Source organism: Gallus gallus, chromosome 4 (assembly GCF_016699485.2).
Source record: "Gallus gallus isolate bGalGal1 chromosome 4, bGalGal1.mat.broiler.GRCg7b, whole genome shotgun sequence".
NCBI lineage: Eukaryota > Metazoa > Chordata > Aves > Galliformes > Phasianidae > Gallus > Gallus gallus.
In genome coordinates this window covers 49,756,033-49,783,364 of record NC_052535.1, presented here as the reverse complement: position 1 = coordinate 49,783,364, position 27,332 = coordinate 49,756,033, and the positions used below count along the sequence as shown (strand labels likewise).

The 27,332-nt window shown below is 42.5% G+C and overlaps 1 protein-coding gene and 1 long non-coding RNA gene across 9 annotated transcripts in view; one reads left to right on the top strand and one right to left on the bottom strand.

Moving 5' to 3' along the window:
• Positions 1–27,332, bottom strand: part of SLC4A4 (solute carrier family 4 member 4) — a 232,555-nt gene that overhangs the window by 98,770 nt on the left and 106,453 nt on the right. The window contains exon 1 of one of the 7 annotated variants that reach the window (XM_040699731.2): positions 14,401–15,368. The exons of the other annotated variants lie outside the window; for them this stretch is intronic. Within the exon in view, the coding sequence (XP_040555665.1) occupies positions 14,401–14,437 (37 nt within the window). The 5' untranslated portion in view covers positions 14,438–15,368. Of the gene's footprint in view, positions 1–14,400; positions 15,369–27,332 lie in introns of those variants that run through there. 7 annotated transcript variants of the gene reach the window in all.
• The window catches only part of LOC107051724, a 39,878-nt gene continuing 24,607 nt past the window's right edge, over positions 12,062–27,332 (top strand). For both annotated transcript variants that reach the window (XR_005859573.2, XR_005859572.2), the window contains exons 1-2: positions 12,062–12,498; positions 15,846–16,065. This is a non-coding gene — a long non-coding RNA (uncharacterized LOC107051724). The remainder of the gene's footprint in view (positions 12,499–15,845; positions 16,066–27,332) is intronic.

The window sequence follows — 27,332 nt, the reverse complement described above, 5'->3', positions numbered from 1 at the left end:
ATACTTTTCCCCCCAAACCTCACCAAAGGGAATACTTTTCCCCCCAAAGCCTGGGAGCCAATTGTAGGTTTTCCTCAAGCTATTCAGAATGCTCCTGCAATGAGACAGAAGACCAGGCGTACTTCTGAAAGAAATACACATCTAAAAACAAGAAGTTTCACAATCTGAGGTTTGTCCTAAAACACCTACAGGCATTACAGGCCTGGTTGTAAGCTATGTCCATTTACTACCCTCCATCTCCATCCAGCCTCTGGCCTCGTGGAACAGGTGTAGAAGCAGCAGCACAGCCTGTGGATGGGTTCTTGGAAAATACACATTAATCGCTTTGGTAATTAGCACTCTTATATAAGCACTAGTTCCTACAAACTTTTTTTTTTTTTCCCCAGATACGTTTCTCAGGATCTATGATGTGCATAATGAGTATTTAATTACTCAGTTTGGGTGTAACAGATGCTCTCTGCATTACAGTTCCAAAACATCTACAAACACATAATCTTATGCATGAAGAATGTACTTGCAATTATAAAAGCAATTTGAACTAAAAAACTGCATCTGAAACACATTTAAAATCAACATTAGTATAAATAATTAAGATTTCCCTATTCTAAAAACCCTATTAGGCATCACACTTGAGCTTGTCTTCATACAGCCAGCTCAAATCAACCAGTGGCGCCAGGATTTTGTGCTGAAACCAATGTGTCTGAGCACCAAAAAGCAGGTCTCAAGTTCTGGGTTTGCCACACCACTTTGGCTTGTGCAAAACCACTTCATCACTCAGTGCCTTGGCTTCCCATGGCCAAATCCCAGTCTCCCTCCTCCTGTTCTGTTCAAACCACATGTGCTTCAGGGTAGAGATCTCTCACCATGTGCACATATGGAAAATACCTACTAAAACAGAGTCCAAAGTTTCAGCTAAGTTATTTAAATACCACTGTACTAGTAGATTACTTGTAATCTAACAACCCTTTTTTCCCCCCCATTTCTTAAATGCTTCAGACATGAGCGTACACACAGATATGCGCACCCTCCACAACAAACTACACAGATAATAAAGATGACACCTGTCCAAAAGAACGGCAAACAGCTGATACCATGAACTTGCATGCTTCTGTGATAAGCTTTCAATTTATCTGCAGAACAACCCTAGGAAGCAGCTGCTATTCTCCTGCCATTCGATGTCACAGTGACAGAAGTGGTCTAGGCAAATGAAGCCTCATCTCTTGTTGATGGCATCTGAACTCTGTCATCTTCCAGATGAAGAGCAAGACCTGCTGGCACAGTAACCGAAAGTCCCATCAGCTTTCCTCTCAATACACTTCTTAAAATTCTTCACAGAGTTTAAATATCACAGCCAGAAAAGCCATAAAATGGATTTACATCTTACAGCTTCAAAAAGCAACTTGGAGCACAGCAAGCGGTTGGTGCATCCAGCAGCCAGTAAGAGGAGCTTCAAGAACTGCTAAAGGTACTGGTTACGACCAACAAGAAAATTATGTTGTTTCACTCATTTTGAAGTAGTTGCTATCACTTGGAAACGTTACTCTGATGTCTGATCCTGTAACATGGTAATACCACAATGGGCCTCAAAATTTTGCTCACTGGACTGTATCCTAATATGAATTAAAGAAACGCTCTCACTCCACCTGGACGTGCATCTCAAGTCACTCTTTCCTTCTTTCTTTTGTTTTTCCTAATTTCAGATTAGCTGCTTTTAACACAAAAGATAAGGCTCAGAATCCAATTAAGGAACTTGCTGGGTCACAGGTCTCCTATGGCTTTGCTTTACCACATGGTCTTTATTGCGATTTTGTAGGTTAATGGGCCGTTTATGGGTTGTTTATGTGCTCTTTAGCAAGGAGAACATATTTTCATCCTAATCTCCCCAGTGAACACTGTGTGCTAAGCACCGTGTGGACAGCTGAGTATCAGGCTTAAAGCTGGAGAGCAATTACCCTGGGGAGTGAACCCTGCAGACCTCCCCCTGCCTGACCTTTGAGCACAGGCCTCCCCAGGCCTTGACCATCACCTTCACTTCCATCCACTTAACCCAGCCAGCCTGGAGCTGCTGAAAACAGCACCAGTAGCTGCCCAGATGTCTTTTCAGCATTATTTTTATTGCAGTCTCATTCAAGAAACAACCTGATTATAATAGACGTAAGTATTGGAGAAAATGATAATCCACAGATTTAGATGGTTAGGATTATATTTTTCCCTGAATGGAAGAGGAATTAAGGTATTGACTGCAGATGGCAGAATGCTCCAATGCAACACTTAAATAAGGGTAGTAATGTCCAATAATGGCACCTCTTAGCTTCCCCTGTTCCCTTCCCTCGTGCTCACTAAAAAGCAGTCCATGAAGTGGCTTATACAACAAATCGCTCACTGAAGAGAATGAACACATCAGCAGTTTCTCCTAGTTCAGCTCAGGCCAATTACGAGTACAATTTATACCCTCAGGTTCCCAAAGGCAAAATCAATTTCCATCAACACAGAGAAATCTCAGGGAGAAATACAGAGAGACATCCTAGCATTACAGCCTCAGACAAGGCCACAGCTGAACTCCCCAGCCCCACTTGTGCAACTGCTGGCTGTTGTGGGAGCCCTCCATCACTGCCCCGCCAGGGAATAAGGCAAGTGGGCTGCTCACAGGGCTCCCTGGTGCTCATCAAAGTACTGGGGGCCTCACGACAGAGGCACATGTCCTGAAGTCCTCTCATACTCCAGTGCCAGGGGCCTCGCTCATAGCGGGCACAAGGCAACGTTGCAAGGAAGTTGGTTGCAATCCTGCCTCCAAGTGTGAGAGGCCTCCTTTGAACTGGAGAGCACTCATGTGGAGGATGTACAACTGAAACAGGCCTCCTCAAACCAACAACTACTGCTTTCTCCAAGTGTTTTTCCGCTTTGTTTTAACCAGCAATGCCTCTGAATACCATTCCAACTCATACCTCAGCCAACAGCTTCCTCCACTAAGGCCAGAGAGTCTATCTAATACAAAGAACTCCATCTCTTTCAAGTACAGAGCGCTATAAAAACCCCCATGAGACCTGCCATAAATCCCTCCTCAAAGCCTGAGGTAACATTATCAAACAGGGCTATTTGTAAAACATGCTTTCCAAACACAGTTATTAAAACAGGATATGATTACCCTCCCATTAACTCCTGGGGCTGCCCTCAGTCTGACAGAAGTCAGTTCAAATCAGTTTGAAGTCAGAGTGAGTAGTGGATTTAAATACCTGTGGCAGAAGCTTTTATCAGATTTGAAGTGGTTTTCTTGCTCATTTACCTGATCTGGCTTCCAAAATGAATCAATTAACATTAAACAACTTTAATTCTGCATGTTAATGTCTATACAAGACCTCATGCCACTCAATCTTTTCCCTGAGGATTTATACCTTTGATCAGCTCCCATTCACATTCCTGGGTGCTCTTGCATAGACCTGCCCTGGAGTTTAAACACTTACACACTTCAAGAAACCGTTCAAGAGTCAACTGCCACTAAGAAAGATGACAAACCCCCCTATGCTTTTGTCAACATTACTGAAGAGAATGAGATACCAGGGAGTTTTCACAAACCACTGACCACCACAGCCACCTGCTTTTCTGCCCAAGTGCATTAGCAGCTTCCCAGCCCCAGCAGCTGGCACAGCCCACTCTATCCAGGAGTTTTTCTCCTTTCTGCTCTACTCCCACAGCACAACGCTTTCCCCAAGCTTCCTGCCTAGCAGGTAACAAGAAGTGAAACACAAGCATAGAGCTCTGCACAAAGACAGTGGTAAAGCTGCTCCTAAAGAGCAGAGAATAGAAACTGTGGCTCCCTTAATTGTGGTTCTCCCTTCACACACTTCCAGCTGTAAAGCAGACTGCAAATGCTTACTACCTTCCCTTGACCCCCTTTCACAACAGGACGTAAACAGAAGCAGCAGTAACCTGGACCAGTGTGATTAAAACCTGACTGATAAGACAAGAATTCACAGCAAAATTTTTTGCTCTGCATCTACCTGGCCTGATTCATATGGGGAAGGTAGCTCAACTGCACAGGTCAGTGTTGAACTCCCAGTTGCCCAGGTGCTCTCACAGGTGACAGAATCCTCAGACACAACTACAGTAGTCAGTCTGTATGGAGTTGACATGTGGGCTTCAGCTTCACAGAAACACCTTCACCTTACAACACTGCTCAGTGATGACACATTGGGGTTCCCCAGAATGCACCCACGGGCAATCAACTCTCCAAACAATCACTATAAACCAATGTCAGCAAGTTCTTTTCTTGCAGAGAAAAATGATTACTTTTTGACCTTGCACAGTGCTGCCTGGATATAAGGCAGATCAGACTTGCCTGTAGTAAGAGCTTGGCAGCTGCACAGAACACTCATCTTGCTCACTACTACAGGCAGCAAAAGTGGAGAATGATATTCAAGTTTCTCGATCCATTCTGAAGCAAATGGCCTGCATCTCTTGACCAACACATTAAGAATACCACTGACTGCCTCTTGAATAATCCACTTCTGTTGAACTATTACACTGCATGACTATTACAGTGTATGTGTTCTATTGCAAGCTACACTGCAGCTCGTGGAACACCTCAGGTCTTTGACCTACCAAGAATCTTCAGTATTAGACAATGCTTACTAACAACATATACGCTCACCTGCCAGAAGAATGACAGCCTTTACACTATGCTTTGCTGTGTACTCTCAGCTGTCTTCATCTTCAGTGCTGTTGGGTTAACATACAGAACTTAAGCCTCATATATTTTACTGCAATTTTACAAGGAGATGGAAGAGCACATTCTTCCAAAAATGTTCTCACTCAACTCATTCATAACAGATAAAGATGAGCAGACAAGGTGAGCAATGTGAACAAGCAGTCTGGCAGCTCCAATGTAAAAAGCCCTGCCTAGAAAAGAAACCCCACTAATTCTGTTACAGTGGAGAAATTGTGACATGCTATGCCTCTAATCTAGGAACCTTTCCCAATATTATAATATTTCATTATTCCACATTCCATATTCTGTTTTCAAAGACTGATGTTTGCTTTTTTCAGCTGCTGACAAAAATAACAGCAACACATCAGGAGAAGAGGCAGCTGCATATTCATAAAAGAATGCAAAATTAGCAGTATTTCACAGGTACATGATCAGCAATTTGAGCCAGACCGAATATTTAATGAATTAATCACTTCAGTCTTTGCTTACTCAAACCCACAGAAGGTTCCACTCATTTCAAGGTACAGAATCAGGTGCTTGTATACCATACTGTTCTCCATGTGCAGGCTGCACTCGTCTAGAAACAGCCCTGCAGCTGCTTAACTGCTCAAGGAAAAAAAGAAAGATTTTTATTTTCTTCTTATTATTTTCTTTTAGATTAATCTAGTGACATTTTTCATTACACGAAAGGCAACAACACTTCCTTTTATTAAACAGCCAGCCCACGTGACTGTACAGGTCACAGGCTACAGTAACAAACCATACTGTATTCAACCCCAGCACTACATAGACTATATACCTAACAAGCAATTCCTTACAAAGCATGGATCACAAAGGTCTCTTGGCCCGTCCTGGAGGTCAGGCATCTTACTTAAAGCTGGGTAAAAATGCTACAGCAGCACATTTTTAAGAAGCTATTACTGAGCAATTGAATTGCCAAAAAGAATTTAATAAAGAAAAAGCCACACATAGGAAAAAAAGCTAGGTTTTCTCTAAGTTTTATAACGATTCCCACTGTCATACAGATATGGGATGCTGCCTGGAATCATACCTCCCCTGGACTCAAATAACAGCAAAGTCACCAGTTAAACAACTTAGCGGCACAGTGGCTGCCATATATAGCAAAGTTCAAAAATTGCTTCCTAATTCTCACTATTTTTCTTTGGCTTTTCTTTGTTTTCCTTTTTAAAACAGTATGGCTTTTACAATCTGTTTACAGAGATGTGCGCTGCTTTAACTCCCTGTAGTCCTGCCAGGGTCCTATTCTAGTACCTTCAATGTGTCATTAATCACATTAACAATCATAAGCACTAACCCCAATACTTCCAATTGCATTAATAGTAACACAGCTTGTGCACACACCAACTACTCAATGTAAGCTAGCACGAGAAAATTCCTATTAACTTGTTAAAAAAAAAGTAGCATTTCCTTTTTCAACAAGGTGCATCTCTCTTCAAAACTATTTTTAAAGCTGAGATGCAGTCCCCTAGTACTGTCGTTCCCTTCCAACAGTCACAAGAGTCCTGCAGAAGTATTAATTCATCTTTAAATTTACCACTGGTCATTTACCCGCACCCCCTTTGTTAGGTGCGTGATGATGAAGATGCAGTAACCTTTTTAAGGATACAGCCATAACAACTCCACATTCTCTTTTTGAATTAAGCTTCTACGCAGTGACAAGAAGAAAGAGTCACCCTTCCTTTCCCTCTCTGTGCTGTAAAACCAACCCTCCGGCTGCAATAGACAATTTTTATGCCTATTAAGCTCTTCTCACAATAGGATCTCATCACTGTCTGTTTGTCCAGTTCAATCAGTCTCGACATCAGCTCTGACCATTTCAGCACTTCTAGAAGTCTTCTTCAGCGAGGGCAGCACTGCAGAGGAAGAAGGCTAAGAGCAAGCACACGAAAATGCTCATTTTTTATTCCTTCAACTTTTGTGTGTACCAAGCCCTTCATCCCACGTGTTTTTCAGCAGTGCCTCCAGTTGAAATTTGGTTGATCTCTGCTGCCAGCCAGCATTTCAAAGAGTACTGAATGTCTCTGGCACTTTTTGCTTTCAACTCTTTCCATTCCTCCCCCTCTGTTTAAAATGTTGCCAAATACTTCATCCACTTCGAGCACAGAGGGGAGAAAGGTGTTAATATCCCTTACAGTCATTGCAGGAGACCAACCTGCAATGTATGGTGCATGAGTGTAATTAGCATGCACCAAGAGGGTTCTGCAGACTGTTACATATCATAGCCTGCCTTGTTTCCAACATGGCGTAGCAAAGAGATGCCATTCTGAGACCACAGGTTCTTGTTAGCTGTGAAGCTTAAAAGCACAAGTTACTGCTGAGGGAAAAGACATAAATAAACTAGACTCGATTTTTCCAGGCCATCATTTACACAATAGGTACCAACAGCTTGGTCCCATCTGATTGATTTCAATCCTCACAGGTGTAAATGACATGAGTCAGTATTCATCAGTAGGCACAGTTTTGAGCAGCAATGAATAGAGCTCTCTTGCTTGGCTTGAATAGAATCACAGAATCATTAAGGTTGGAAAATCCTTCAGCTCAGAGGGCTGACAGTATTCTGGGCTGTATGCAGTGGAGTGGCAGCAGAGCAAGGGAGGTGATTGTCTCTCCCTACTCTACCATTATGAGGCCCCCTGTGGAGTACTGTGTCCAGATCTGGGCCCCACAACACAGGAAAATTATACAGTTTTTGGAGAGGGTCCAGAGGAGGGCCACAAAGATGATCAGAGGGCTGGAGCACCTCCCCTACAAAGACAGACTGCATGGGGAGACATCATTGTGACCTTCCAGTATTTAAAGGGAGGTTATATACATGAGGGAAATCAAACTTTGTCTCTGATAAATCATGATAGGACAAGGGGGAATGGTTTTAAACTAAAAGAAGGGAGATTTATAATAACAGTAGGAAGTTTTTCATAGAGAGGGTGGTGAGATGCTATAATAGGCTGTCCAGAGAGGTCGTGGATGCCCCATCCCTGGAAGCGTTCAAGGCCAGGTTGGATGGGGCCCTGGGCACCCTGGTCTAGCACTTGATCTGGTGGTCAGCCGCCCTGCTTGCAAGAGGGGTGTTGGAACTAGATGATCTTTCAGGTCCCTTCCAACCCAAGCCATTCTTTGATTCTGCAATTTTATTAAAAGACCTCTAAGTTCATCAACTGCAATTGTCAACCCATCACCACCACACTCACTAAACCACGTTCCTCAGTGCCACACCTACATATTTCTTCAACACTTCCACCACTTCCTTGGGCAGCCTGTTCCAATACCTCATCACTCTAAGAAAAACGTTTTCTGAATACCTAACTTGAACCTCCACTGGCAGAACTTACGATCATTATTTCTCATCCAATCACTAGTTACCTGGGAAAAGAAGCTAACTCCCACCTTGCTACAACCTCCTCTCAGGGAGCTGTAGAGAGTGATAAGGTCTCCCATTTTTTTTCTCCCCCTCCTCTCCTCCCTGTTTACACCCTCTTCTCCAGTCTAAACAATCCCAGTTCCTTCAGCCTTGCGCTCCAGATCCTTCACCAGCTACATTGCTGCTCTCTGCACACGCTCCAGGGCCTCAATGACTTTCTTGTAATGAGGGGCCCAAATCTGCGCACTGTACTTCAGATGTAGCCTTACCAGTACCAAGTATAAATAATCACCTCTCTGGTTCTTCTGGCTACACTATTTCTGATACAAGCTGGAATGCCATTGTCCTTCTTAGCCATACTGCTAGCTCAGGTTCAGCCATCTGTTGACTAATATCCCCAGACGTTTTTCCTCTCCACAGCTTGCCAGCTACTCTGCCCCAAGCCTGTAGTGTTGCACAGAGTTGTTGTGACCAAAGTGCAGGAACTGGAACTTGAAGAACACGGAAGTGGCCTCAGTCCATCAATCCAGCCTATCTGGATCCCTCTGAAAGGCCTTTCTAACCTCAAGAATGACGCTTCCTCCAAACTTGGTGTCATACACTAACTTCCTGTTGGTGCATTCAATACCCCCATCCAGATCATCAATAAAGCTGTAAAACAGGGCCAGCCCCAGCTACTGATCCCTGGAGAACACCACTCATGACTGATTGACAGCTGGACTTAACTCCATTCACCACCATTCCCTGGACTCAGCAGTCCATCCAGTTTTCAACCCAGCAAAGAGTACATCTGTCCAAGCCATATACATGTATGTGGGACACGGGCATTGCAGAACTTAAAATGGAAAGTGAAGTGACACACACCAATACATGTTTATAATTTCTTAATTAAAGCCAGTCATCATGAGAGCTGGTGGTTGATGTGGAAGACTGTATCTTTCTGCATGCGACAGATTATTGGTATTTGTTGACTGCTCTGACAAATGCATATCTCTACAGAATAAACATTAAGATGTGTATGCTGTAACCCACATCACTTTGGCACTTAGGAGCCCACATCATCTTGAAAAGCAGCAGGAATAAAGCGCCAGCCTCCTCAGAGATGCTTTGAAAATGCTCAGCTTTTCTTCCTTTCCATCAGCTTCTGAAAAGCTTCATTCAGTGAGAAACTGCCCTTCTGGCTCTTTAAGGTTAACAGTCACTTACCTAGAAAGCTAGAAGGCCAGCATGAGAATGTAGACAATGCTTTCATTGACTTCCAGAGAAGCAGGATTTGGCCTGACAGAATGGTTACAAAACCAGTTATTTTTTTGCTTCAGTGTTGGCTTTCCACATACTCCCTTGCTGCAGCAAAGCAAGTTAGACAAGGAAGATCCATCTTTTCAGATTCAGATCCATCACTTCAGTCAGATTCCTTTATTCCACCCTCTAAAGTCCAACAGAAGCCCACCATCAGCACATCCCTCACCCACCACCCTCGGAGAAGTTACAGACAACCTGACCAAATTGTCACTATACCATAACCTGTATGTCAAAGTGAAGCTTTTGGTGGATAAATTGCTTCTGAGGGAATTTTCTTTTACCTCTTTGAGTCCAAACAACTCAGAAGTCTTTTGCAATGGTATTTCAGTAGTAGAAAGACCCCATTGAGATACACAATAACCACTTTTGCTCTTGCCTTTAAAAATTAACAACCGTTAACTTCAGGCTCTGAGAGGTTCCAGGCTGCCAGCAATATACGCCTTCCAACTGGCTTCCCAGAAATTCTGGATTTAACTTGTTCTTGAAAGACTGGTAACATTTCTGCAGTTCTTGCTCTTTGCTGGTTTCCCCTTGCAACAGCAAGTATGATTCAAGCTTCTGCCTCCTTTTCAGTCACTGTTTCACAGACTCACCCCCTATTCCTACATCAGCACTAACCCTTCACAGAACATGATTAAGCTGGAAGAAATCAGGCTTGCTGCTTCACAACAAGGGCTACACAAAAGTCTGTACTCTCAGCTGTACCCCATTGCTCAGCAGAACCCATTCCTCCTTACAAAGCTCCATTACTTGGTAGCTCAGGAATTGGCAAATTTAAAGATTGCCTAGTTAGATCAACTGCTGCCAAAGGCTGCACATAGGTATATTTTGATCCATTGTATATAAGCCTACAAATGGTGGATGATCTCTCATTAGGGAGAGGAAGGGAGGTAAACTGGCAGGGTATCGCACAGCAGGCATTTTAGCAAATGTCAACAGCATAAAACAAACATCAGAGAAAGGAAGAGAAGTTGAGATAAAGAAGCTAGTGGAAAAAAAAAAAAGGCAGTGAAATGTTAATGAAAAACAATTTCAGGCTAGCAATGTATACCCTTCCTTGGCTGAAAGTCAGTTGGCCAGACCTCGTCGTTAACCTTGGCATCTACAGCACAAAAGAGGAAAGAGCTATTCTCATCTAACTCCAGAGTACAAGGAAAAAAACTGACTTGGGCAAGTCAGTAACTTCAGTGAGTTTGCTAAGGACTCACCTACACTGAAAGGTAGTTAGTAGGTGGTTAAAAATATGCTTTAAGCATATTTCCATAATTAAACCAATTAAATGAAAGTATAAAAAATTTCCATTTGGGGGGATGGAATACAACTAGGATTTATACCAGTAAAACTGTGTCAAAGAAAAATAATAGGTCATTACCAACGTATTTATACAGCAAAACTAAGCATAAGTCAGCTTTCAGGAAATAACTGTACTGTAATTAAGATCAATATACTTGGGAAAAGGACACTGCCAAAACTGAGGAAGGGAGAAAGCTACTTCAAACAAACCTAACATTTTTCACTGAAAGAGGAGAAACTTGATATCTGGAGAATTTAAAGACAACCAATAGAATTCTAAGCAAGCAACATAGAGATATACTTCAACTGAAAGAGGCTAGGAAAGCCACAAGGCTGTCCAAATATACAGAATAAGGTGGCAAAGCTCTTACCATTTAGGAATATCTCAGTCCCATGTAAGCTTAGGTCAAAGTAAAACTAGCAAACGTGAAATATATCAAAGACTCAAACAAAGTGAAGAACTAGTACATAAGAGAAACACGGAAAGTAAATTATTTAAGAACATTAGCAGCAGGAGCTTGAGAACTGATGGATCAAGTGGACCACCTTGGAGTAATACAGCCAATTAAGAGGATTAAAGATTTTGCAGAAAAGCAAAACAGCTTCTTCGTGTGAAACTTTACCCCATAAGGTGAACGGAAATACACTTTTTCAAAGGCCAAAATGTGAGGCAGTTTGGATGTGAAAAGTGTCTGTAGAAACAGGAACACACAGCTGAACTCACCAGCAATAAATGATCAAACCCATGGTGCTCACACCTAATAGGATCCTGCCTAACACTCAGGTTTTATTAAAGTTGTGGAACATTTTGTACAGCATGAAACTGAACATAAGAATGAATCCATGAAATCACCATGATCTGGTACCCAACTAATTTAGCACACTTTACCACCAGATACCACCTCTGCACCAGAAACAAGTAAATTATTTTATCTGATTTCCATTTCTTCCTAGGTACCAGGTACTGCCCTTTGGAGGCTTTCTACCACCATACACCCACATTGTGGTCTCAAGAATTGCACAAGGTTAGCCTGCCTTTATTTTTCTTCCACCACTGCAGCACAGCAAATCTGAGCTGCCACAGCCTGTTTGGACTGATACAGACTGGAGTCACTGTAGTTAAAAACAAAAGAACTACTAGCAGAGTTCTTAGAACTCAAGCACTTTTCCCCCTCCCTCTTCTAGACTCCTAAATGCAACTGTATCAATTATTGCTTTATGTAATTGCCTAACATTTAATGTTTACAGCAACATTTTACAACTCATCTACATGTAGTTCACTAAACCCTTTAGGGTTAATTGGTCTTTTGTCGTGCATTAAGTAGTTTGTTAATTATTAGACAGTTGGGAGGAAAAAACAAGTAGGAGGTCAGTTTAAGGATGGCTTGGACTGAACAGAACAGCTGCCTGTAATTAGCAAAATGCAAGGAGGGTGATTTTTGCATAAGCACTGACCTTCCTAATGGTCAACCCCATGGTTAGCTCAAAGCAGGCAAGTCAGAAGTGAACAGGTTTTTTGTTCTGTTTTTTTTTGTTTGTTTGTTTTAGAGGATCGTGTCTGCTTTGTCTTGCTGGTAAGAAGGATCCAGCAGGACTCATTTACTGATTTCACTGCTTATTGCACATGTGTGTGAGGTACAGAGGAAACTAGAGGAGAAGGGAGAGAAGATGCAAATCCTTGTACTTGACATGAAGAACAGGTGAGCTGAGAACAAACAGATGGAGCAAACAACACAAAGAGGATCCAGAGAGACGCTTCCCAGAGAGGTACAGTCTGGCTAACTCATCTTGTCCACGCACATTTCTGTACAAGACTATGGTGAGTCATTTTGTCCAAATTTTATTTAGCTTTGTTTGGCAGTTAGGGATGGGGAGGAAGATAATGATAGAAGTCCTATGGTTTGTAGTACAGTTTGGATCAGGACTTAAGTACAGCAACCCTGTTTGACAGGTATGGAGGAAGACATCTTTTAGAGTAGGGTAGAGCATACTCTGTTCCACAGGACAAATCCCTCACAACCCTCATATCTGCTCTTTTCAGTGACAATGCTGGCTGTCAGTCCATCTAAACAGACATATCTTTATTTATATCCACCTGTACCACTACTGAGAAACTGAAAATTACCTGAAAGAAGTCAAACTTCTCTTCCACAAGTACAGAAAAGTAAACACAGTGCTCCTCTGGAAGCCATGCTCCTGAGGCCTGGCACAGATCAGAGCACCAAAGCCTACCCACAGCAGAGCGAGCTTTGGCCCTTGGGCAGTTTTGAGAGGGCATGGCTCTCTCTCTCTAATTGACTTGGCTGACCTGATCTTGGTACAAGGCCCAGCTGAAACCAAAGCCATTTTCCACATCAGGCACATAGCAAGTCACTTTACCACACAGTGAAAGGATATGGAGAGCCAAGACAAACAGCATCAAGCACCCAGACTTCCAAATGTCTTGATATGAGCACACTCAAGCCACATCTCAAAACTCTATTGGCTCAAAAATCACTCTGGAACACAATGTCAGAAGGAGCCCAAGGACAGCTACCTATTTTCTGCTCTGAGCATGGTCAGCCCAGTTGCACCCAAGTAGACCAGAAAAACTTGGGAGAAATACGTCTATGTGTTTCTTTGGGGCTCTATTTCACCTTCACTTTTATCTAATGAAACAGCACTTCGGACATTATATCATAACTTAGAAACCAACATTAATAATGTAATTACCAAGCTGGCCCTGCTTGAGGCCTGGGATTTGGACCAGATGACCTCCATAGGTGCCTTCCAACCTCATTTATTCTATTCCATTAGTGAACACTGCATATAGCTAATCTCCACTCCAGTTATCACATCTGCTGCCCAAACAGGAACAGTCTGTCAGGCTTTCAGAAGATCTTTTAGTAATGAAAAGTGACTGGAAACCTCATGCTGTTTTTAATGATCTACCTGACATCACGGTCTGGAAGTTGAGCTCAGAAATTGTAGCAGAAAAAGCCAACTTTGTACATTAGAAGCATTTGCACAAAAATGCATCCAACTTGGTAAATTTACATGCTGACTTTTCCATAGAAAGAGCTTCCACAGCATCTTCTCATTCAGTGTCTTATCTCCAACTTCCTTGGCTCCTAGTAAAATGGAGCTATTATTACAGGGCTGTGTCAGCAGCCCCAAAATGTTTCATTATTCAAGGCACACACCCAAACTATTCTGGTTACTGCACAGACACTGAGAAGAACAGAGACATCAGGAGCAATTAAACCAAATTGATAGAAGGCTCGGGTTTAAAATGGATTAGAGAAATCACATAGATTTCTTGCATAGACATTACCATTAAAAATTGAAGTGAACTTTCACAGATATATTCGCACAGGAGGAACTACATTCAATGAAAGATGGTTTTCAGGACCCTTTAGGCTCTTAGGAAACACCAAGAGGTGCTCCAGTACTACTGACCTGACTCCACCTGCTGTCCCTCAAGACTAGCCAGGAGGGGGTTAAAAAAAAAAAAGCAAAACAGCTGCAGAAAAACACACTTTGTGTCTAGGGAACCTAAATAAGAGTTTGGCACAAAATCATTGACTCTTTATGCATTTTCAGACAAATTTCTCCTCAGCATGATGTGAGTCTTCAGCACTAACAACTCTGAAGACATTACAGACTGAATGCGTTTGGCACATATGCTACATAAGGTGAACACTCAACGCTTCAAGACAAAGCACTCCATAAAAATACTCACCTTTTGAAGACAAGGCACCCTTAATCAGGAGGTGCATAGAACAGTGCTTGCAGGAAGGGGTCTTGGAAAATTCTCACATGATCTGCACCAATTGATCTTTCTATCTGCACACACAGATAGCAGAGGCTGCTTTACACACTAGCAGTATGTAGCCCCAGTTGGTCACAGCTACACTCACCATCTGTCTCTGCATTCAGGAAATAGACCTCAGACAACTAAGCGCAGAGTCAAACTCTGCCTGAACCTTCTAAATCCTTCTTCAAGTACAAAGAAGTGGCCTCCTCTGCACCCAGCAATACAGCTACAGCTGGAATTCAGGAGAGTTCAGACAAAAAAAAAAGACCAAAGCCAGGTGCTAGTAACAGGGCAAATCAGGCATAAGCACTGATTTCAGCAATGTATGGAAATTACTCTACATTCTACGTAAGATTTTAAGTAAGTACAATGTGTTGTCACAGACTACCCAAATAGAGGAATTAAAGTAAAAACTGTCTTGTTTTCCTGTTGCTCAAACGTCATTATCCAGAAATAAGAAATGTATTTTGTTCCTTGTTTTTTTATAAGACTGGATTACCAAGCAACACTTTGTGTGTGGCAACTTTTTGCAAATCATTAATTAAAACAAATCAGCAAGGGGTGCTGCTGCTTCCCTTCTAACCCCAGGAACAGGCACACACACACTGGATGGTTTAAGAATAATAGCACAGAAACGTTACCCTTCTGTGAGATTTAACACTTCCTTGCTCCCAGCGCTGCAGCCATTCAGTGCCTCCTCTCTGCTGGGCTTTGTGGTCTGCAAATTTTAGCACCCAGATGTAAAAACCACTGACACGGTTATGATGGAAAGGGTGGGCTCTGCTGTCAGGAAGGGGGAACAGGAAGGAGCTGAAGTGCGATGGGAGCTTCTTACAAGAGATGGAAATGCGCAGTGGGAACTGAGTTAACATCCCCCTAGAAGCTCCCACTGCGTGCTAAGCGACCTCAGACCACACTGCTGAAAGTTCACAGCCCAGCAGCTGGGCAGGGCTCGCTCCACACAGATATTCCAAGGCTCCTGACCCACTGCCAAGTGCTCAGCTCGTGTGACAAGGGTCGCTTTGTCTCGCAGCCCCTCTACCTCCCAGCACATGGGAAACTTCAGAAATTCCCTTACCAAGGAGAACAACTAAGCTGAGTAACATTGGAATTACAGGCTCTTAAAGTTAGTTTGCTGCTGGAGCCAAGACATATTTCCATGGCTTCTCAGGACTGAAAACAACCTTCTACTTTTAATGACTTGCCTTTTATCTTTAATAAGGGATTAGGAGTTATTTTTCCAGCTAATACCTTAAAATCCAGATAATCATAAAAGCAATCAGTAATACCCAATATATGTTAATTACTCATTTTCTTCTTGTGTCCCTCTGGCATGCTGTCACTCATGTACATTAATTTGTCTATAATAGGGCTGCAAATCAAAATCAACAAAAGGCTTTGGGCCCTCTGGGAAGTCACAGGTTCAGACTTGAGGGATTAACAACAGATTATAACTGTGATGATGGTGAAGAAAACAACATTATGGCCTTAGAAATGCCAAACTATCCAACTATCCATTTGCCTGTGCCTGAATCTACGACTCAACGTTAACTTCCCACAGAAGCCAGCAAAGTCCAACACCACTGTAAGGTAAGCTAACTAAAGAGACTCCTGGCAAACCTTTCAGCTGAATGGCAAGAGGGGTAGTCAAAGCCACGCTTGCAAAGTTATTCCCAGTGAAATATGACCCTAAAATAGTTTTCTATTACATGCTACACTGGCCTTTCCAAAGGGACTCTGGAGGAATACAACAGGTTGAGCAGCTTTATACTTGACACCACTGATGGCAGAATGCAAAGTTGAAGAATAACAGTGATTAACAGCACATTGCTCAGACTGGTGATACTTAGGGCTGCAAGAAATTTGAATGAGCGGAGCGTTATTAAAGGAAAATATCTAGTTACCTATAACCCCTCGAGCACATGAAGCACGGGTAACCTTCTTCAACTCCGGTTTATGAAAGTGCTGTACCAAATCCTGCAGCTGCCTCTTCTGAGACTGCTGTCACACAGCTTCAGTTTGGGCAAGTCTGTCAGACAAGTACAGCCAGCAAGCACTAAGCGAATGAGACACTTCTGCAAAAGCAGGGATAATGTCCTACAGAAGGCTGGTTCCCAGATAAAACCCTCAGGTCACAGCCTGGTCAGGAAGAAATTCTCCCCATCAACAGCAAAATACCGTACAGTTGAGCTTCAAAGATAAGGACTTCTGAAGGCTTCCCAAAGCCTTTTGCTCAAGTGGAATACCACAGATGAGCTATTTAAGCTATAGATGTGATCTATATATATTATTTATTTTTATCAAAACAGTGCCGCTCATAAGCAAAACATTCTCCAAAACGCATTATACAGGTTTCAGTAGGTGCACGAATGTATACACACAGTTTGCCCAACCAGTTAGCTCCCACAACAAGGGAAACACTTCGGCAGTAGGCACACTGGTTCTGAAGCAACAACACTACTATCCAGGCTGGGCAAAGCCGAGCTACTTGGCAGCTGGCAGTGTGAGGGGAAGGGTAGTGGATCAGACCACACACTGCCCTTGTTCAGGACAACAGCTGCTCAGTTAATGAATTTATGCTGCATGATGAGCTAAGAGACCTGCAGGACTACTTGAAAGCCCCAAAGCTTTGCCATTTTCTTCCAGTAACAAATTTCTCGTCCCCTACTTGGCCACTCTGGCCAAAATCTTTTGTGTACAGAGTCCGTGCATCAAACACAGCCCACAGGCACATTCATAAGATTTTTGAGGAGCAGTCAGGTTTAGTCAATTTCTGCCTATTTCAAGGAGCCAATCCCAGGTGTTTGAAAACCCTCCCTTTTGCTAGAAATGATAATATTCACCTTGAAAAAATGCTGTCAGAGACACTAACGTCCACCCTTTTAAACCAAGGAATAGGACACCTAACTTATATACCCACACCTTTCTTTGTACAAAGAAAAAGAAGTTTCTAAACAATAAATATGTACGCTTTTTGGCAAAGCAGACATCCAAAACCAAGAAATTCACACTTCTGAGCCCAACTATGGGAATGCAAAGCAAGACTATAGGGAAAAATACACATTTCATGGAAACCTCTTGTAGCACAAAATTCAGAGGCTACAACTTTAGGAAGAAAAAAAAAATCACATAGCACAGATATTACATACCAAGGAAACACCTTTCATAACTCAGAACAACTGCACTTCAGTCATGAATACGTAGAATACAATCCCCTTTGCTCCCAGATTTTCCCCTGCAAAGTCTCAGACTGCCCTTTCCTGCTCAGCCAAAACCTACTTCCACTTCACTGCTGTGGTCCGTGCTCTCTTCATATCCCAGCAATGTGGACAAAGACCATAACGACAGAGTTACCTTGACACCCAGCATGACTTCTGTTGAATCCCTGCTCTTTGTATTCAGGCTGAGGTTAGGAAACACAAAGATGAGTCCATAACGTGGGTCAGAACTTACGACAAATACCTCAGAAGCCACAGCTACTGAATTTAAAAGCCTTTTACTGCACATGTGCAAACAGGCTTTCAAAAACCTTGTGCTTGTGGGTAATTTGGACTAATTTTCACCTGTGATGTTGCCTGGCAGACACAAACACCTGGTAGTAATTTCAAACATGATGTAGAACAGGTGGTATCTAGCTTCCAGAGACATGGCTAGAACAGTTTGTGTTAGATTCTCTGAAACCTTTCATTGAATTTTGAACAGACATTTGTCCCCACTGCCCTTTCTCCCCCTTCTCCCCAGAAGCAATGTGAGCCTATTTTTTTAATATTACCTTGAAATTTATACTATGCAAACTGAAGCACTCAGTGAATTTATAACAGAATTTTCTGAGAAGTCAATGTTAATGGCTTTAAAAGTCAACATAACTGACAGCATCCACTTTTTCTGCCCTACAGCTGCGATAAAACCTTATCAGAAAGAAATGCTTAAACACAGCCCTCTCAAAACCTCTCCATCAGGCTTCTTTTTTTTCTAGCCATTACAGCATCTCTATAAGTGGCAAAAAATAAAAAAGATTTGCACCACAGTTACCATAGCCTAAAACTATCAGCACTGACAGCATGGCTACCAACCTCCATGGGAACCAAGTTCTGATGTGCTGGCTTTATCTCTCATGTGCCTGATTAATAGCAGCTAATCCCCCAGGCCCCCATACCAGGAGTTTAACAAAATACTGAGAAGTGGCAACTACACTCTAAGTGCCCACAAATGCTCACATGCTCTGTGCTACTCAGAAATGAGTTTTATCAGCTTGCACAGAAAACCAACCTCTCTCCAACACAGCTGTGGATGTTTACACATTAACACTTCTTTTCAGCTTAAAGACAATTTCAAGATTGCAGTATTTGAGCTTCCAACTCACTTGCCGGCACACGCATGACCCAGGATTGATTTCCTGGTACCAGAGCACCTACCTATAATCTCCAGTGCTAGCAGCACTCACGTAACCCCAGGAATCATCTGGTTCTTAGCTCTATTAATAGAGCCCCTGGCGTCCCGGTGCTAGTGGCAGGGCAGCACCCTGATCACGTAACACCACGCGGGCTGCCCCCGCCTGCAGCGTGCTGGGCAGGCACCTGGGGTGCCATGGGCCCCTGCTTCTGCTCAGGTCAGGATGAGCCAAAACCCAGGCTATCTGTGGAACCTGCACAAGATGCCAGCAGCTGCTGCTCTAGGGTGAGAGTAACTAATTCACTGACAGTCTCTCATAGGAAAAGTAAAATTTGGTCCTTTTCTGCAGTAATTACACTGTTGATCTATACACCGAGATTAAAGGAAGCAAAACCAGCTCCTGTTTGCAAATGCAGGTGACCGACCCTCACACAAAATGCAATTAAGGTGTCAGCCCATGCAGATCCCAGGCACAGCATTCATAACAGTTCTGGTTTTGCACAGGTGACAACTCCACACATTAATCTGAACTTGCCTAAACTGAATATGCTTTAAAAACCTATCTAATTTGCATACGGCCTCATTTTTAGCTTCAAATGGTCTCGATCTTACACATTTCAATAGTTACCTTAGAGCTGCTCTCGCTAGCAGCTGTTAGCAATCAGCTACCTGCATGATGAGCACACAGCTCATCTTTTCCCCAGACCCCTACTCCTGACAGTAGCTGACTTTCTCCTTCGCACAGCACTGACAAAGAATCTGCCAGCTCCAGCAGTGCAAATTTTACTGCTCAAGGCTCTGCAATACACATACAGGACCTGCAGGAAAGGAAAAAGGAAAGGAAAAAGGAAAGGAAAAAGGAAAGGAAAAAGGAAAGGAAAAAGGAAAGGAAAAAGGAAAGGAAAAAGGAAAGGAAAAAGGAAAGGAAAAAGGAAAGGAAAAAGGAAAGGAAAAAGGAAAGGAAAAAGGAAAGGAAAAAGGAAAGGAAAAAGGAAAGGAAAAAGGAAAGGAAAAAGGAAAGGAAAAAGGAAAGGAAAAAGGAAAGGAAAAAGGAAAGGAAAAAGGAAAGGAAAAAGGAAAGGAAAAAGGAAAGGAAAAAGGAAAGGAAAAAGGAAAGGAAAAAGGAAAGGAAAAAGGAAAGGAAAAAGGAAAGGAAAAAGGAAAGGAAAGGAGAAAAAAAAACAATACATACAAGTAACTTGGGTAGGTTATCCCATTCCTACATGGGATGATCCATTTCAGCACAAGCACAAGGGCTGTATGGTGGGACCATGCAATCCTTATCATACAGGACCATGGTTCCTCTTCCCTTTCCGATGGATGACCACAAAGGCTGTCTCTTGCTATACATACCCTGGTACCAGAGGGCCAGGAGCAACATCAGAGGTGTCAGTCTGTAAGCTACCAGCCATCACCTCTTCTCGCACGTGGAAAGTTACAAAGTGCTCATGGCATTGGTACTTTGTCTTTACACCGAACTCTTCCTCAAGCCAAAGCGAGGGGCACATCTCTTCAGCCACAAAGCATAAGTGACTGAGCAACAGAAACCACACGTTTCTCCACTGACATCCCAACCACCAGCTGCTCCTCAGCTAACTTGGAAACTCATAAGAGAAGACGCACAAGTAGAGCAGCATACAATTACTTCTTCAAGACAGAATGATAGAAAATTTGTTCAGACTTTGGTCAAAACATTTGCCTTTAAATGTTTTACTGATAAACTGATTTACAAATGAACTGATACTAAGACACACACTTTCCTGCAAACTACCAAGAATACAAAGAACAGTAAGACAGCACTGAATCAAGAACAGCAAGTATGACTGATTCCAAAATCCAGTGCAGGTAGACTTGCTGAATCCACATGAGAATCATGAGCTAAGCATCTCAGCCAAGACTATGCACATGTGCTCAACTACCTGCTTGACAGGGGTACTTTGTCTATAGTAAAGAAATAATATTACTGGCAGTTGAATTTTCTGAATTACCTAACTCATTAAAGAAATTATATGGGTGTAAATATATTTACAAGAGTGACCTGGCTGCCAGAATGGAATGAGAAATTCAATGCAAAAGAATTATTAACAGCGTATCAGCTGTTGAGAATCAACTTTGAGAAATCATGAAAAGTAGACAGATTAAATTCCATTATTACTTGCTGATTTGAATCCCTGACTAGAAAAGGCAGTGAGAAGCACTTGTTTTTCATGGCTCCAGGATGAATGAGACCTTATTCCTATCAAAGAGGTAAGGAGCAACTCAAAAGCAAGATGCAGTGGTGAAGCTCCAGAGTTGAAAGGAATTCACTGAGAATGCACAATGAGCATGCCAAGATGCACATGGATTCATCTCATGCATTTCAGATTGTAGAATTCTAAGTTTTATTTGCATATGCAAATACACAAACTGAGAAGGGACTTTTTCTTTTATTTTAAATAAAAGCTTGGCTTAGAACCTACTGAACTTTCAGTAAGACACACGGAAATTATGTGAAGGAATACACACCTGTTCTTCAGAAGCCATGAATTACAATTCCTTTCCTTTTCCTGCCCCTCAGTTCAAAGCATTTGCTGAAAAGCTCTGTGTAAATACAAGCCCCTGCAAATACAGAACAATCTCCTCATTTCGCCAGTCCCCTAAACCAAAGTGCTATGCAAACTTCAGCAGAGATGGAACTGCAAACAACATGAATATTTGCCATTTGAATCACCTTTTCAGGGGTCACTGTCATCATATCTTGCTACGTCACTTACACTGAAGGTGTTTGGAAGAAGGAACATGAACTTACTTGGGGACTTCATTCATTTGAGTGAGTACAGGACATTCAAGGCAGAAGAGCTGTTTGGTGTCACAAACAAACTGACAGATCTCTGCTACAACAGCTGCTGATGAGGAAACATAGCCTGTCAACTTGAAAGTAGTCCCCTGTGAAGGATCTGGACGGAGGAAATGCTACAGAAAGTCCTCAGTTGTCTTTTACAACGTGTTTTTAAACAGAGTTCAACAGTTTTAAAACCTCGACTGCTGCAATAGCGTATGTGAAGTCCAACTGAGGACAGCACACGTGCTCATTTATCAACATCAATCTGCTTTCTTCCTCCATGGTTTTAGTAAATGGATATTCATGCAGCAGCAAATTTGGAAGAAAAAAAGATTAAACAAATCTGCCAGCAATTTGCTGTGCATTAACTGCTGTACTTAGACTACACCAACACCTCTTCCATCCCCATGCTGCCACTTCAGTATCCTAACGGTGCTGAACTCCCTAAGGCAACTCTACCACACAGAAAAGTACCTTCGGAAGAAACAGGACTTTTACTACATGTGTCTTGCAAATGCTTTAAGGAAAGGAAGAGGTAGAAAGTAAGTCAGAGGTTATTTTCCAGGTGTTTCCCAACCTTGTGGCAGACAATAAGGCACGAAGAGGGCAACTCTGATACCCGCTCCCTCAAACACAGCCCTCTTCTGCTTGATTTTGAGGTGAAGTCAAACATTTGCAAGTAACATTACATCAAAGTATAGTACACAGACAAAAGATTATCTGCTCTAGATTTAAAAAAAAGGGAAAAAAAGTATGCATATATATATTTCTTTTTCTTTTTTTTTAATACTTTCATTCTCACCCAATCCCCTAAAGAGACAGGGAATTGTAAGCAATAAACTTCAAGGATTTCTGGTCTAAGATTACTGCATTCAAAAGCTGTCCCTTGACTGGAGATTCCCATTCAAAGCACATGCTTTGCATAACTGAAAATACATGACCTGGGTAGGAAGCAAAATACTTCTTGCAAAACATTTACTCTCCCTCTTGCTATGTAAAATCTGTCTGTTCTTCCTAAATGAAGGACACCAACCCCAAATTATTTGAAGAAATGACACACCGGATTCGACTGGAAAAGGATGTTTGGACAAGTTAAGAAACTGACTTTATGTTTCAGAAGTCTTGGACTTTCTAGAACAAGCAAATTCTCTTCAGCATCATCAAGTACTCTCAGGACTTTGAGTGCTTTCCAGTGTCGGTATGGAGAGAGGCACCATTGCATTTTGATTTGTCCAAGCCCCACCAAGCTCTCCATGTGTTGGAATTACTATCTAGATGCACAAGGGAGCCTCCGGCCTGCCACATCAGCACTGGCCCTAGGTCCCTGGGGAGACCCCAAGGAGCCCTGGCATTCTCCAAGTTCAGCCCAGCAAGCTTAAGAATGAGGCTGTGAATGCAACACACCTAACACCAACTCCAAGTTCCTTACAAAATGAACAACAACAACAAAAAAGCCACAACAACAACAGAGGAAAAAAAAATTGAAGAGGAAGGGAGAAAAAAATAAAGCCCAGAACTGCACTCTGCAAATGGCTACCTAACATCAGAAACCAGGACCAGGATTACTCAAAAAACACACACAATCACTGAAGCAGCATGAAAATCGACTGCAAGTGAACTGCTTGGGAAGTGTATATAGAAAGCTGACAAATTTTGGGGTGCCTATAGCTAAATACAAAGGCATGTCTTTGAAAATCTAGGACCACTCTGACTGTATGTGCCATGTGGAAGAGAACCACTCCCCACACAAGTCAGTGTCAGTAAGGTCTGTTCCTGAGACAATCTACTTTAAAGGATTTGCCATTTCAATTTCCTTCCTTTCCAGGGCACAGACATGTCTTGGCTGTTTAAGAAATACCGCACTTTTCAGGGCAGAACCAAAGAGGCAGATAACCACAATAGTTAATCACACAAACAAGCATGTATGGGATACTTCCCAAGTTCAAAAATTGTGGTGTTAGGATTTTTTTTTTCTCCAAGATACCATTTGTCAAAGTGCTGCTCACATTCTGCTCAAACACCAGATGCCCCCTGCCAAGAAGCAGGGCTGTGGATGCCTCCTCATCCTTCCTCCCACAGACTGACTTGAAGGAGGCCAGATTTCCCTCCTGATATCTTCATGAGCTGCACCGCTTTGCTGCTTTTTCCCCAGAGGTATGCAATGATGGCTACAGTGCATGGATCACACCTTTAGAATCCCAATTTTTGACAAAGAAGGTAGCAAACAAGGACACCCCTTCTAACACAAATTGCTCAGCACTATTCTGATGTCAAGAGCATTCAGCAAAGCACAAATATCACCTGAAGATTTCCTGCATCCATATAGAAGTCTCAAGCTCTCTCAAAACCTGTGTAAAGTTACGTAAGATCTTAGAATCATAGAACATCCTGAGTTGAAAAGAACCCATAAGGATCAAGTCTGGCTCCTGGCTCCACACGGAACCACACAAAAATCCAGAGAGTCTGGTTTATTCCTTGCTTTGCCAAGATGTTAACAAATCCCCTGGGGCTTTGGCTGTTCCAGTGGACAATAACAGAGCCTCGCTCAGTTTCCATCACACGCCAAAGGTGCACCAAGATAATCAGAGATGAGGCCTGTGACTACATATACTGTTATCCTAAACTTGAATAGTCACCATTTTTAAACGTACAGATAAGTTCATAAATATTATTCTCATCTAACAGGAGTTGGAAAAAAAATAATTGCTTCCCTTGAAAGCCAGAAGGAATCTAAAACACTTCTAAAAAGCAGCATTTACTAATAAATATTTCACAAGTAGACAGGCTTAGGTCATTAAAATTCATCATCTATTAATGTTAGTGAAAGTAAAGCTGTCCTATGATTCAACCAAAGGAGAAAGTGACTTTAGTACAGCGCATAACTTCTGGGTGAAGTCACCAGGCAGGTGGCCTGCCTGCTGCACTCCATCACATGGCCACTGCTGACCTGGCTGAGGACAGAGCTAACCCCAAACACAGGGTGTCCAAATCTCTCCCTCTGAGCTACCACAGCCAGGTGGACCCTCGGAGCAAATCAACACATTGGTCTGTTTCCAAAATGTGCTAAAGACCAGCAGGCTTCAGCCAAAACGTAATGAAACTTCTCAAGTCTCAAAATTTCAAGGTGACCCATGTATAAGTACTGTGCTTCTCTGTCTAAAGAAAATAGGTGAGAAGAAATACAAACACCTTTTTCTGGTCATTCTCAGCCTCATGATCCATAACGTGCTGTAAAAATAATCAGTGCCAAGGGTTCAAAAATGATGAACCAATATAAGCATAGGGTGTTTACACATTTGTTAGATGAAGTACTACATGGCATTCCTGTAATCTATGAACATGAAATCCCTCTTCTCTCCCCAGACAGCAATCTTATCTGTAACTCATTAAATGCGCACATTAATATCACTTCATCTTTTGATAGTTCTTTCTATCTTCAAAGCCCTTCAATTTGATTAAAGCAGCCACATTCCCTTTTGACAACAGGAATGAACAGGTTCTTCCCCAAAGCACTGCAGCTTCCATTTCTCTGCCCTGTTCATTTATGTGCCAGTTCACTTGGCAAAAATGGCTATAAACGTAGAAACTTTGATTAATACACTTCTTAGCTCTGAAAAGTATGCAATAACTGCAGCAGAATGATGAAGGAAATACCTTACTCATTTTCCTTTTTTTTTTTTTTTCTTATTACAGTTCTGCTAAAAAATTGCAAAACTATGAGATTAGTCACAGGACAGTATTAAAGAGTTTAGTCATAAACCTGTAGTTGTAGGTGTAAAAGCGTCAAACTTCAACTATTCTGCCAGCCTCCAAATGACATTCAGCTGCCCTTGAGGGGTATGCACAGCCTTCCAAGCATTCACATTTAGCCACAGAGGGAGAAGAAAGTCACCTGTTTCTGGTGCAAAATGTCAGTTTTGCAGATATGAGTAGAAATGGGTCCACCAGGCTATTTTCTGCTTCAGAAAGTCTACACTTTCTTCTCCAGCAGGGGAAAACAAAGCCGGAGTCCTTGGTTTGTTAATAACTATTATATCAACATCCAGAAAATGAAGGGAAAGAAAACACAGGCACAGCTTCCCAGACGCTGCCAAGCTGCAGTTCCAAGCCTGCAGTTCCAGCTGTTGTAAAATATGGGACATCCCGTGAAAGCATTGCTTTCCTTGGGCTGCACCAGACGCAGGCTGTTAGCAGCATTCAGGTCCTTCCAGGACGTGGCTTCTCTGTAACAGAATAATGAGGGTATTTTGCTGAAATGTATTTTGCTCAAGTGACTGAGGAAGGACACTGCACAAAAGCTGGGAAATATAACTTCCTTCATTAGCAAAACTTACCCTGTTGCCTCTCTTAAACAAGTAATTACTAAGTATCTCATCACCCTGTAAAAAGCAGCAATGCTTTATATTCCAAAGGCACAGTCCAGTTTAGGACAAAATCCACAGGTTACTACTTCTACATTGAAAAAGGGTTTATTTGGGGACTGGAAATGAAATGAAGCCTGAGTGCAAAGGAAACATTCACCACAGCAGGAAGAACACAGCTCCTGGGGGAGCTCCAACCAAAAGGGCTGGGAGACACACAGTGACCATCAGCACCTCTTGTTGTACGTATTTGCATAAATCAGAATAAGTCAGCACACAGCCCACAACTGAATCAACACTTCCCAGGGGCACGAGATGCTACTCATCACCCTCATATTGTCCTGCTGCAGAAAAATCCCAGCTCACAAAGATCATCTGGCCACGAGATTTCCCTTTTTTGCAACCCCGAATTTAACAGTGAGAAGCTACAGAGACACCCAGCACTCACTTTAGTGGCTGGGCACTAAGACAAGGAAACACAGGGAAGATGAGAATGCTCCTCTACAGTAATGCTGAGAGAAAAAAGCCCTTTTCCATTTCTTCACTTACAAAGGCAGACTGGGGTGAGCCACAAATTGCATGCTGGCAGCTTCCCAGTGAAGAGATAGCCCTGCTCAACTTTCAAGCATTAGTTTACAACAAGCTTTGGAGGGTGGGGGGGGGGACACACTGCAAACCTACACGAGTCTGGAGTCATCCCAGGGGTGGGCAGGAGGCAGGGAGCTGACACTCAAGCTTCAGTCCTATTTATGCTCCATTCTCACACTTGCAACAAAATAAATGCTTATTTGGTTCTCAAGTCCCATCCTCACTAGCAAGCGAGCTAAGGAGAAGGTCAAAGGACAGCAACAACCTCTACCAGAAATAGGCAACTGGCAAAGGAGTCCTGCTTGCATCATCCCAGCATGTAGGGCAGCCTAAAGCATTCCCTGAAATCTGGCCACTCTGATGTTTCCCCACCTAGACAGAGCAGCTTTGGTTCAGCAAACTATTTATATCAGCAATCTGCACAGCACTTCAACAGATGCTGAGCTTTAAATATGGACTTAAATCTTCTAGAAAACAGACAGGCTTAACTATCTAAGTTACATTTGTTCCTTGGTGCTGACCCAAATCACAGCTCTCCTTCTGCCTGTGCTGCTCCCACAGGTGCTGACAGACGATGTGCTGATAACCTCAGCTAGTATCACTGAAGTCACGTAGAACATTAAGGCAAAGCAAGACTAAACCATAAGGTTTGGTTTTAAAGATGACATCTTAAGCCATCTTTCAATAATGAAAGG